Here is a 12840-nt window from a genome sequence, read left to right on the forward strand (position 1 = left end):
TGGAAATCTTCCATTATCTGCAGAATGCAACATTTTTTGTTTGAGGATTTTTGGGGGGAGGGGGTGGTAATGGTTAATAATAATACCTTAGTGAGAATCCAGGAAAAGTGGGCAGTGGGTAAGAGTATAAACTGAAATAACCTTTCTGGAAGACAATCTGGCAATAGGCACAAGAAGCCTAAAAATATCTATGCCCTGTGACTAATCATGCTACTTCAAGGAAATTTCCTATTGAGTATTTACATGGCCCAGATCGTCTTCTAAGTGTTTTACATGTGTTAAAACTCGTTTGATTTATTCTAAGGAAATGATTAGAAATGTTCACAATTGGTTTGTTTAGAAGGCTGTCAACCATCCATCATTAGGAAATACAAGAAGTTGTAAACAAAGTAAAAAACTAACAAGAGGGGAATGATTTTGAAGTGCATTGTACTTCCATGAAATTAACCTCTGTGCAGCCACTGAAAATGTTTTTCAAGAACATTAAAGATACAGAAAAAGTAAACATTGATAAATGACAGGAAACAGTAGAATGCATAAAATAAAATCCCAGTTTTATTTTTTCCAGTTTTATTTTTAAAAGTGCATACCTATAACTTAAATGTTAAAATGAATATGTGACTAACAAGACTAGCAAATAAAGGTATTTACATTATAACAGGGAGAGAAAAGACATTATAATACAACTGAATTAGGGCAACGATGCAATTCTGCCTAAGTGAAAAGTGAAGTCAGTCGTGTCCAACTCTTTGTGACCCCATGGACTGCAGCCTACCAGGTTCCTCCGTCCATGGGAGTTTCTGGGCAAGAGTACTCAAGTGGGTTGCCATTTCCTCAATTCTGCATAGGACGATATAAAAGCACTATGGAAAGACATCTAGCTTAGAGATTCGGGGGAAGGGCATTGTCAAGAAAGTTCTCCATTGTCTTACTTCCACTAAGGACTCAGAGGAAGAACTCCATCTCCAGGTTGGAAGAAACCTGCCCAGGAAAGTCCTGTTAATTCCTCAGCTCACCACCCCCAGGGTATCAATTACTGGTTTACTGGACCCACATTCTTTTCCTCCCTGGACCCGTATTCTTTTTCCCTCTTATTTTTCGGAGAAAGCTTAGGTAGACTTGAGGAACAGGAATTCCTAAACACTAAGGACACAATCAAAGTTCAAAAGCCTCAAACTTGGAGGAAGCTGGCTCCATCTGACCTCATGCCTGACTAAAAAGCCTCAAGGAAGGTCTTCCCAGTCAGGATAATTTAGGGCAAAACCTTTTTGGATTTCCGGATGCCAGGAACTCCAGACAGAGTAAACCCAAATTCATACCAAAATTCACTGACTCCTTGAGATTAAAAAATTTTTTCTACTTGAAAAAATAAAAGTATCAAGAAGTTTTCCAGATAGAGATAATCCGCTGTATCCATTCTCCTATGCTTTCTTTCTCTTCTGCAGATGGACCATCCCTGGAAACCAAAGGAAAGTTGAGCATGGGGATTAAAGATAGGTAAGCTTAGCTGCTCAGTCGTGTTCCACTCTTGCGACCCCATGGACTGTAGCCTATGAGGCTCCTCTGTCCATGGGATTCTCCAGGCAAGACTACTGGAGTGGGCTGCCATTTCCTTCTCCAGGATTAAAGATACACCATGGTATTTTAGGGGCCAATTCTCACATAAGCAAATGACATCTGTTTAATAATTAATACATAAGAACATTTTGCTCTGTTCAGTAAACCATTCACTTGTGGTACAATAAACAGAGTAAATATTGATTACAAGAAAAACATATGGACCCCAAATTACCAATATTTCATTTAGTTAAACTTGTTAATGAGATACTGCTTTTGTACCGTAGGGCATTATGTATCACTAAATTTTCTAACTTTTGACATCTGAATCACATTAAGTTCTCAAGGATTGCTGGTCAAAAAAGCCCTGGGTTCAAAAAAACATTTTTCAAAGTCATCTCCACAAATACAAAGTCACAGAAATTCATGTGACAAAGCAGCCCACACCCCTGCTCTCCCTCCTTCATGCACACCCTCTGTTTTCCCTTCAACCTTTTCTGTTTACAAATTTAATACTTAAATGTATTAACAAGAGTCCTCATAAACTACCTGCAGCTTTTCACCGTTATAGTGTTACCTAAATTAAGATAAATAAAATTCCAGTCTAAAATTTATTAACCTACCAAACCTCTACATTGTACAATGGGGTGAATTTCTTATGCAGCTAAAACAGTTCTTTGAAAAAATAAGTATTTGCATAATCACCAGGGATTCGGGATTTATTCTGCAGGGAACCTAGATTTCTGGATCATCTCTATTCTGGTTGCGTATGATGGGAAAAGAGGATATAGAGATAGAACTGGCAAGACTTGTATCTTCCTATTTCAGTTTTACGTACAACCAAAATAAAGGAAAAGCATCCGTTCCAAGTAACGAAAAAAAACTTTGGAGAATTTGTTTTTAATTACAAGCAGTACGCTGTAATAACACTTCCAGCATATACCAGACTGTGAAAAGAGGATCTGCTATACAAAGCAAGGACGCTGTCTTACTTTTACGTTGACAATTTTTTGGTTTTACTCTCCTTCTGTTGTTGCTGTCAGAATTCGGCAACCTGAAAACGGATCAAGTAAAACTAGCTGTACTTGAAAATTAAGTAAAACTAACTGTACCCAGCGCTCAACACTGACAGGAACGCTGTCCGTGAACTGGTTTTCTCTCCCAGGGCCAGTAGAGGGAGACCAAGACATCTGGCCTGGTCGTGTAGTGTTTCTGCAAAATTGGGGAGGGGGGGGAGCGGAGGCTGTATTTAAATGTCCTGCTGTCAATCAAAGGACACTTCCTACAATCACAGTCACCATATCTGCTATTACCCGCGAGCGTACTCTCGCCCAGAAACACCCCGAAACGGGGCTCGGGAAACCTGCTTCACCTAAAAGTGACCGCAGGCCTTGCCACAACACCCAAATAAGGACTTGGGGAGCCCAACCTCAACTAGTTTCTTTGTTTAAATGCCTGCGAATCCCTCCCACGCCGGAGTCAAGAGGCTGTGGCGCCGCCCTTTATTAGCCTCACACTTTGATTACAAAACACACGAGTCGGCGGCTCGGCGGCGGGGGCGGCCCGAGCTCTCACAAACGTCAAACCCGAGACACAGGCGGCGGCCGAGGCAGAGGGCGACGCTCGCCGCCCCCGCCACCCGCCCCGAAGTCCCCACCAGCCGGCCAAAGTTCGCCCGCACCAGGCGCCCCGGGCGCTGGCCCCCCAGTCGCCGGCCCCCGGTCGCCGTCCCCTCGGGCGATTGGGGACGTTTCACTCTTTGTAACAAAGTTTGAGCCGCGGCGCGGGGGCGGCCGCGGGGGGTTGGGGGCGCGAGGCTGTCCCTTCGGGCCCCGCTGCCCACTCCATCCGCTCCACCCCCGCCGGGACGGGCTGAGCCGCTCCGGCGGCTGGGGGCCGAGACCCGAGCCGCCCGCCGTCCCGCCCGGGACCCCCGGCCCGAACTTCCGACTGGCATCTCTCTCGAGTCCCCGCAAGTGCCTCCTCATCTGTTGCTCTGTTTACTCCGCTGGAGCCCCGCCGGGCCGGCGCTGCCGACGCCCCCGTCCCAGCGCCCCACGGCCGAGGAAGTTTGATAAAAAGCCCGGGGAAGGGGGCGCGACCGCGACCCGCGGGCGGGCGGGCGGCTGAGGCGAGGAGGGCAATTTCTGGAGACCCCCGGGTCGGGGCCGACCACTCGCTGCCCGGAAGGAAGGAGCGGTGGCCGGTCGGGCAGGGCGGTCGGCCGGGTGGCGACTCCGGGCCGGGAGCCCCGGCCGGGCGGGGCGGCGGCCGGGCTGCGGGCGCGGCGGGCCGGGCCGGGCCGGCGCTCCGCCCGCCGCCTCCGCTGGCGCCTGCCCCGGCCGCGTCCCCTCGCCCCGGTACCCCCCCTGCCAACTTCTCGGCCGGTCCCCTTTGTTCCCGTTTGTTGTGGCGACTCTTCGGCCGGCCGGGCGATCCCACCAGCCCCCTCTAAGCCCGCCGGGCGCCCGGCGAGCCCGGGGCCCCGCGCGCCCCGCTGCCCGGGCCGGGGGGCTCGGCACCCGGGCCCGTGGGCGCTCGGTGCGGCGCGGCGGCCGGGCGGCCGGCGGCGCGAGCGGCCGGCGCGGCGACGGCGACGGTTGGCCGGTGGCCGGCGGCGGCGGCGGCGGCGGGGTTGGAGGGGGTTTATTTACCTGCCGTGGAACCAGTCCTTGCAGATATCGCACTCGATCATGAAGCGGTTCACGTCGTACGGCTGCCGGCACACACAGTACACCGGCGGGGGCGGCGGGGCTGCCGAGGCCCTGCCCGGAGCCGCCACCGACACGGCTGCCGCGGCGGCTCCAGCTGCTGCTCCCGCGGCCACCGCCGCCGCCGCTCCGGCCATCTTTAAAAAACACACACACACACACGCTCGCTCGCTGCTCCGCTTGCAGACTGGAGCGAGCGCAGCCGCCAGCCAGCGCCGCCTCCTGCAGCAGCCGGAGCAGCAGCCGCGGCGGCGGCGGCGGCGGCGGCGGCGGCGGCGGCGGCAGCGTCTCAGTGCGCGCGCGCGAGGCCGCAGCCGGGCCCGGAGGGGGCGGGCGGCGGGCGGCGGCGCGCGCACGCCGCCAGGGGACCGAGCCCGGCTCCTTCCGGCGCTCCGCGCGAGGCCGCGCGTGTCGCGCACGTCGTTCTGCCGCCCGGCGCGCGCGCCCGCTCCGCTCGCGTCGACCGGGCGGAGGGAGACTCGCTGAAGGGCACGCGGGACGAGGGAGGCGGAGGGAAGCAGAGGCTCCCTGAGGACACGCGCGGCGGCGCGGGGCGCGCGGCCCCGGGAGGAGGGCTGCGGGTGCGTGCGAACGGCCGGCTCCGGCGTTTCTGAGTGACCGCGGAGGCCGGGGAAGTTCCTGCGCAGTGGAAAGCGGCGCGCTACGTCTGTGCCATGGACCCGGGACCCGAGGAAATTAAAGCCCCGCCGGGGCCATCTCCCGACCCCTGGAGTATCTTAAATCAATTAACCTCCGCCGGTCCGAGCCGAGGGTTAACAGCACAACGATCTGCTTAAGTCCTGTTGAGGGGCAGGAGTGTGCTTCCAACTTCCAAAAACGTCCCACCCGAATTCCCACCGACCAGCCAGGAATGTAGTGTTGATGGAGCCACTGGTAGGTGAAGGAGGTTGTTCCCGAGAGGAATTCATTTAATGTCTGGGAGCGGAGAGGAACCAGTCTTGAAATGTGGTGGGTGGAGAAAGGACCGGAGAGGAATCTGGCGTGCTTGTAAACAACACGACTTAGATGCGAATACTTAGATGAGTTCCAAGTTTGGAAAACAGTAATAAAGTTCTAAGTGACAGTGACACGTCGGAAAGGGACTGCTAGAAAAACGGTAATACGGGACTTGGCAGATAATAGGCCACTAATAAATAATTTTGAATGATGAGACTGATAATAAAAACAGCTAACACATCCAATAGGAATGGATTGCCTTGGTATCATAATTAGGCGAGTTGGATGTTAAGAATTATGGAACATTGTAATTTAACTATACTTCAATAAAATTATATATATGTGTATATATATATATATAGGAATTATGGGAACAGATGTTCACAGCTACATTTCGAAGGCATGTCTATCATTGATTAAAAAAAAAACAAACCCGTAACTGCCATCTCAGCCCAAGGCAGAGAATCACTGATACCTAGTCTAACCTTTTTATAATTGAGGAAAGCAATTAACTTGCTTAAAGTCTCAGAGCTGGGCTTGAACTAAAGTTTTTAAGTTTCTTGATTCCAGTCCTTTTTCTACCACACCATTGCTTGTCTCATATTTTGCATGAAAAGAAACACCTGGAAGTCAGAGTTGACCACAGAGTGAATGAGTTTGAAACCTGTTTCTGCTAGTGAAAAAAGAAAAGTTACTGTAATTTCGGCATAAGTTTAGAGGCATCCTGGACTGGGGTAGTGAAGAGCCTTACATTCAAATCCTGTTTTGTCGAAGCTGTGTGACTTTGAGCAGGTTAGTCTGTTTCTCTTGAATTAGATTTTGAAGATCTCTTGGAAGAAAAATTATGGATAATAATATCTTACTTAACTACCTCACAGAGACTTTATCACAAGCAGAAGAGACCATGTATTTTTAAAAGTACACTGTAGAGGATGTGTGTTGTCATAGAAGGGGAGGCAGTAGAAACTGTCATGTTGGAGTCATGATGAGAAGGGCATTCAGACAGGGAGGTGGCCTGGTATGGGGGTGTTCTTGGTGCTAGAGGAACCACCTGGCCTTGGGATGTCAGCATGGATGGAGTGAGAGGGTAGCCAAGCAGAGGAGGAGACAGCAGTGATGATTAGAGATAGGTAATGTACAAGAGGATTGATAAGTAAATATATTAAGGAAAATGGGAGCTAATTTCTCACTGTTGAGAAAGAGAGTTAGAAATATGGAAAGGAAACTAAAATGAAACTTGTAGTAGTGAACTGGTAATAGAGGTATCAATCTATTTCTATTTATAGAAATAAATATAGTTATATAAGTCCATGCATACTCTGTCCACCAAGAAAGTCTGGGACACAACAAAATGATGAGGGCATCTAGCCCAGATCTTGGTTTCTAAATACTGTTCTCCACTTCATTTTTCTTCTTGGCCAGATGGCTGATTCCAGGACTGGAAGAAAGAAGTAAAACAAGAGACTGGAGTCCCTAGTTGTGCCAGAAAACAAGCGTATGTTCAAGAATTATGGGGCATGTCAAGAGGACACAGGGCAATTTGTGTCCCAAATCTGGGGCCAAAAAAAAAAAAAAAAAAGTTAAAACCCGTTGAATAGCACAGGAAATCATACAGATATAATTCAACATAAATTGAAAGTTTGAAAATGATTGGAATATTTACATACTTTCAAAGTATCTACTCACAAAACTCTTACTAACTACAAAGAGAATTAAAGTAACTTGACAGTGGAGAAGTCTGACAAGCACCACTTTGTCAGACTTCAGCGGACGTCAGCAATGGGACACATCAGACACCCACACCTGAGAGGATCCAGTGAGGAAATTAGCATCACTTCTGTGTCATTTCACCTGGTCTACTTAGTTGAGTCTCCAGTTGGAAATGCAGCTAGTTTCAAAGGCACATCAAAAAAATCAGCAAGAATATAAATACTATAAGGCATATAGATCTGTAAGGAAAGATTAGAGAAATTTAAACACAGAGATTGAACCTTGAAAAGAAAGGGATGAAGGCCGGAACTCTGAATGATGCTGAAATTTTAGTGACAAGCTCCATGCCTAATAATTAAGAGCACGTGCTTGAATTCCACAGTCTCCTATCTCTGTGGCAACTAGCTGTTGGGTTTTAGTTTTCTTATTTTAAGGCGTGATAAGAATATCTACTTCACACAGTTCAGTGCATTAAATGAGATAACAAAATGCAGGTCACAATTCCTGGTACATACTAACCCATATAGCTGTTAGTTATGAGTGTGGCTCAGTGGTGAAGAATCTGCCTGCCAAGGCTGGAGACTCGGGTTCGATCCCTGGGTCAGAAAGATCCCCTGGAGAAGGAAATGTCAACCCACTCCAGCATTCTTGCCCCAAAAATCCCATGAACAGAGGAGCCTGATGGGCTATAATCCATAGGGTCACAAAGACTCAGACACGACTTAGTGACTAAACAGCAATAATTATCTGTAATTATTTTATTTGTTTATTAAAAATAGTAGAACCGAAGAGCAGCTAGAAATTTAGGAGGGAAGATTAGGAAAGTATTATCCCAAAAACAAGGGGGAAGAGAATTTCAGAAAGAAAATATCTTGAGGAGAGACACCCAGCTCCATGCCAGCATTGATTGGCAACGACATGGGACTCCCTCAGCCTTTCTCCTTTGCGGGTCCTCTAGTAACTACCATGGGCTTTCCAGATAGCTCAGTTGGTAAATAATCCACCTGCGATTGCAGGAGACCCTGCTTTGATTTTGGGGTTGAGAAAATCCCCTGGAGAAGGGATAGGCTACCCACTCGAGTATTCTTCAGCTTCCCTTGCAGTTCAGCTGGTAAAGAATCTGCCCTCAATGCGGGAGATCTGGGTTCAATCCCTGGGTTGTGGAGGATCCCCTGGAGAAGGGAAAGGCTACCCACTCCAGTACTTTGGCCTGGAGAATACCATGAACTGTATAATCCATGGGGTCACAAAGAGTTGGACACAACTGAGCGACTTGTACTTTAGTAACTACCATACATACATCTTACTTAAGTTTGATATCAAGTGTAAGTCACTTGTGGATTTTTTTAATACTTCACTTATCTGTAAACCCTTATTTCTCTGAAGTAGTAAAACATTTACTTTTCAAGCAGTATAAAGAAGTTATACTTGGATTTATACATTGGTTTATGGGTTTCAGGTTATAAGAAGCAAACCAAATAATCAAGGTACTACTTACTAGTAATGAGTCTGGGGTATCTATCGTTAAAGGGGGCTGAATGAGTGGCAGCGGAAAAATCTTATGTGTAACAACAGAATTTATAAGCACTCGAGGTGGTGTATTCAGCCGTACTGCAGATTTTAGAAAAATTTGCTAAACACTATAATAAACTCCAATGCTTTGGCCACTTCATGCAAAGAGTTGACTCATTGGAAAAGACTCTGATGCTGGAAGGGATTGAGGGCAGGAGGAGAAGGGAACGACAGAGGATGAGATGGCTGGATGGCACCACCGACTCAATGGACATGAGTTTGAGTGAACTCTGGGAGTTGGTGATGGATAGGGAGGCCTGGAGTGCTGCAATTCATGGGGTCGCAAAGAGTCGGACATGACTGAGTGACTGAAATGAACTGAACTGAACTGATAATAAAAATTGTAGACAAGTTATTGGGACTTCCCTGGTGGTCCAGTGGTTACGATTGCACAGTCCCAATGCAGAGGGCACGGGTTTGATCCCTGGTTGGGGAACTAAGATCCCTCATGCAGCACAGCCAAATAAAAAGAGAAAATTATGGACAATTGCTTAATAAATTTTGTTTGCATTCTTATTTCAGGGGTGAGTCCTCCTTATTCCTGATTTATGGCAATCAGCAGTCACTCCTAATGATCAGTAAACAATGTTTTTAAAATGCAAAGAATCTCTTTCAAATTGAACCCAAAATGACAACTAATGCTTTTTGTGACCTGAAAATTGCAACATTATATGTAATGTTTGGATATTGTTCATCATCTTTGAATTCCTCATGACTTATAAACCTTTTGCCTATGGATAATTTACAAGAATAACTTACAACTTAATTTACAACCTATTACATCTGTAGATTTAATTAAATTGTGAGTCCTGCCTCTTAATTGTATTGCATCACAGCTTTATTATTTTATAAGTCCTAATTAAGAAATTAACATTAACACAAAAAAGGGGAGTGGGAGGAAGTCTTAAGAGCGAGGGATATATGTATACTTATACGTATTCATGCTGTTGTACAGCAGAAACTAACACATCATTGTAAAGCAATTATCCTCCAATTTTTTTAAATAAGTGCTTTGAAGTTTTAGTTTTGTTTTCTAATTGCGCAGAAACTATAAAATACTATAGTATTAGAGATAGGGTTTAGAATTTCCAGCTATCTTTTGCTTAAGTAATTAAAAATAGTAATTCATGTATAGTCAGCCTTAATATTCAGGGCCAGTTATGGGAAAGAAGCTTATAGTCTCATACATTTGAGAAAAAAATTGCTTTAAAGATGATATTGACAAAAACACTAAAAAGAATTACTTTAGCATGTAGAAACAAATAAATTGGCTTAATAAGGTTTTACTGAGGCCTGTTTCATGTAAGGCAGTATATTAGATGCCATGAAGAAAATGAAAGAAATGTATAAATTGTTCCTGCTTTTAAGAAACTTATAATTTACATGATTAAAAAAATAGTGAACCAAGAGTTAAACATCTAGTACACAGGCAGCCCTTTTAATCCAAGATTTTCAAAGAACTTGGTGAAAAGAACATTCCGTCAAAAACAAATACAAAATTGCAGCACAGATTTCTATAAAAGGTGTGAGGAAGACCAAAGCCTAGGATGAGCTGGGCCTTGCCAAAATAAATGTGGGACAAGTAAAAGGACTCTTGGATCTATATTTAGAGTAGGGAAAAGAACAAGGAAGGTGTAGGCATAATGGTAGAGGCGGATGGCGGAGTATTGACAGATGATAGAGCAAAATTCTCAACATCTATTTAATTTTCATCTCTTATCATGTCTTTTGAGCTAGAAAATAGTCTCTGCCAAAAAAAGATGGTATGTGAGATTAAGTATGGATTTGACCTACTTATTTGTAGCAGCACTGGGAAGACTAGAAATGTTCTCTATTTGATACTAGACTTCGCTTCTTGAGTGAGTCAAAGGGAAGTATCAAAGGATGGGAGAGGCAGAGGCAGGTGATCCTGGAGAGATCCAGGTGAAGATGCACAAAGGACCAGTGTATGCAGCGGAAACATTAACACCGGATGACGGCGCCAAGAAGGCTGTTGGTGGTAGGACTAGAGACAAGGTGGTAAAGAATGGAATCCAGAACCATCAGGTTGGCCGAAAAAGGGGCATTCTGTTAGTGAATAGGTTGTTCAATAAAGTTCTTGGTGAAAATGAAAAATGTGTCTTTTACTTACAGCCAAACAAACTTTTTAGCCAACCCAATATATATGTGCAGAAACTACCCTAGATTCTTGGTGTACGTTATCATATATATGTGTGTGTGTGTGTGTGTGTATAAACATATATTAAGATATGATGGCAGCCCACTCCAGTATTCTTGCCTAGAGAATACCATGGACAGAGAAGCCTGGAGGGCTACAGTCCATAAGGTCGCAAAGAGTTGGACACAACTGAAACAACTTAGAGCACACACACACACACACACACACACACACACACACATATATACATATCTTAATGAGAGTAGTATTTTGATCCTTGGACTTTTCTGATGTAGAAAACAAGACAACTTGCTCAGGCTATGCAGCTAGCAAGAGGAACACGTGAGATATGACTCCAGGTCCATATGACTTCACAGTCTCTTTCCTCTGTGTGCCAAAGATGGCCCAGTAATAGGGAATCCAAGGGATAATAAACTAAAGAATCAAAGGTACCCATTGACATCAAGGAAGTGTGTCAGCAGCTATGAGGGTTCCTGTCTTAGAACTGGAGTTTAGGAGGCAGGAGGCCTTCCCTAGGCAAAGGGACTGGCAGGAACAAAGTTAGGCCCTAGGCCTATGTGGTCTTGGATATATCAAAAGAATGACCTGTCGCAGGGACTAGGACAGAGGCCAGGAATTAGAAATAGAATTCAAGGAAGATGACTTGCTGCTGAGGTGCTTAAGTACTTCCTGCTAAGATTCACGCAACCCAGAATGGTAGAGGGAAATCCCAGGGTTATAACTGAGCAGAAGGCCTAGAGAGCAATCTGTCACATGAGAGAAGAGGACAGAACAGGAGGACAAGAGAAAGGTCTTCAGGGACCAAAAAATAATGAAACTGATCAATTGCTTCAAATCATCTTGCTAACATAAAAAAACAAACTGATGACATATATTGGAGCACATGTGCTAAATCACTTCAGTTGTGACCAACTCTTTGCGACCCTATGGACTGTAGCCCACCAGGCTCCTCTATCTATGAGATTCTCCAGGCAAGAATACTGGAGTGGGTTGCCATTTCCTTCTTCAAATATTGGAGCATGGGGTAGCAGAGAGAGGAGAATTAATAATTAAGTATTTAGAAAAGTAAGCAAATTAAAAAATAAGTTGATTTTAGTCTTAAGATACACTAAAGTTGTAAGAGAAAGGAAATAATCGGAGTACACTCTGGAGTTCTATAGTGAACCCTATTTAAACTCTGGCTATTGTTTCGTTTTGTTTTTTATGGTAATATAACTGTACTTAGAAGATGGAAAATCTAGAAGAGGGCTTGGATTGAAAGAGTTAAATCCTCAATAACAATAACAGGAAATCATTTGGCAATATCCAAAATTGAGAAATAGCCATATAGGTATTTTATTTAGAAATATGAAGTGAAATAACAGAAAAGTGGATAAAAGCGTTAAAAGTACTTGCCAGCGGAGAATGGGTCTGGGAGGCTTGGGGACAGATGTGGCCGGGTTGGGGTAGCCAAGGTGTAGCAATGATAGCAAAGGACTACTTTTTTCACTGTTCAGTTCAGTCTCTCAGTCGTTTCCAACTCTTTGCGACCCCATGGACTGCAGCATGCCAGGCCTCCCTGTCCATCACCAACTCCTGGAGTCCACCCAAACTCATGTCCATTGAGTCGATGATGTCATCCAACCATCTCATCCTCTGTCGTCCCCTTCTCCTCCCGCCTTCAATATTTCCCAGCATTTTTTCACTGAATTCCATACTATCTGATTTATTATTACTTATATCCTTATATCATTATGAAAAAATTGTGAGCGTTTTAAAAACAGATGGGATTGGAAAAAGAGAAAGGAACCACACCAAAAGTAATTGTGGATCATCCCAATAAAGCTTTAGGGAAGCTTCAAACTCCAGTCAATACATTTAAAGACAGAGTGAACTATGGGACAATCATGAGGGTAACTCATTAAAGAACCCTTCAACCTCCTGGAACAGGTGTATCCTCGCCTCTCCTCCTCAGAAACAGAGTTACTGGCGGCATCAGCTTTGCCTCAGGCCGATAACCATTATCAGATTTGTTGTTGTTGTTCGATTGCTCAGTCGTGTCCAACTCTTTGTTACCCTATAAACTGCAGCATGCCAGGCCTCCCTGTCCATCACCAACTTCCAGAGACTACTCAAACTCATGTCCATTGAGTCCGTGATGCCATCCAACCATCT

The 12840-nt window shown here is 45.4% G+C and overlaps 1 protein-coding gene and 1 long non-coding RNA gene across 3 annotated transcripts in view; one reads left to right on the forward strand and one right to left on the reverse strand.

Moving 5' to 3' along the window:
* The window catches only part of KDM7A (lysine demethylase 7A), a 75910-nt gene extending 71453 nt beyond the window's left edge, over positions 1–4457 (reverse strand). For both annotated transcript variants that reach the window (XM_060414895.1, XM_015095405.4), the window contains exon 1: positions 4212–4457. In XM_060414895.1, coding sequence (XP_060270878.1) covers positions 4212–4405 — 194 coding nt within the window. In that variant the 5' untranslated portion in view covers positions 4406–4457. The remainder of the gene's footprint in view (positions 1–4211) is intronic.
* A 219-nt stretch (positions 4458–4676) lies between these two features.
* LOC105609820 (uncharacterized) lies at positions 4677–10622 on the forward strand. The gene is made up of 2 exons (XR_001434620.4): positions 4677–5162; positions 6648–10622. It is a non-coding gene; the product is annotated as an uncharacterized LOC105609820 (long non-coding RNA).
* The last annotated feature ends 2218 nt before the right edge of the window (positions 10623–12840 follow it).

The sequence above is a fragment of the Ovis aries genome, chromosome 4 (genome assembly GCF_016772045.2).
Source record: "Ovis aries strain OAR_USU_Benz2616 breed Rambouillet chromosome 4, ARS-UI_Ramb_v3.0, whole genome shotgun sequence".
Taxonomy (NCBI): Eukaryota; Metazoa; Chordata; class Mammalia; order Artiodactyla; family Bovidae; genus Ovis; species Ovis aries.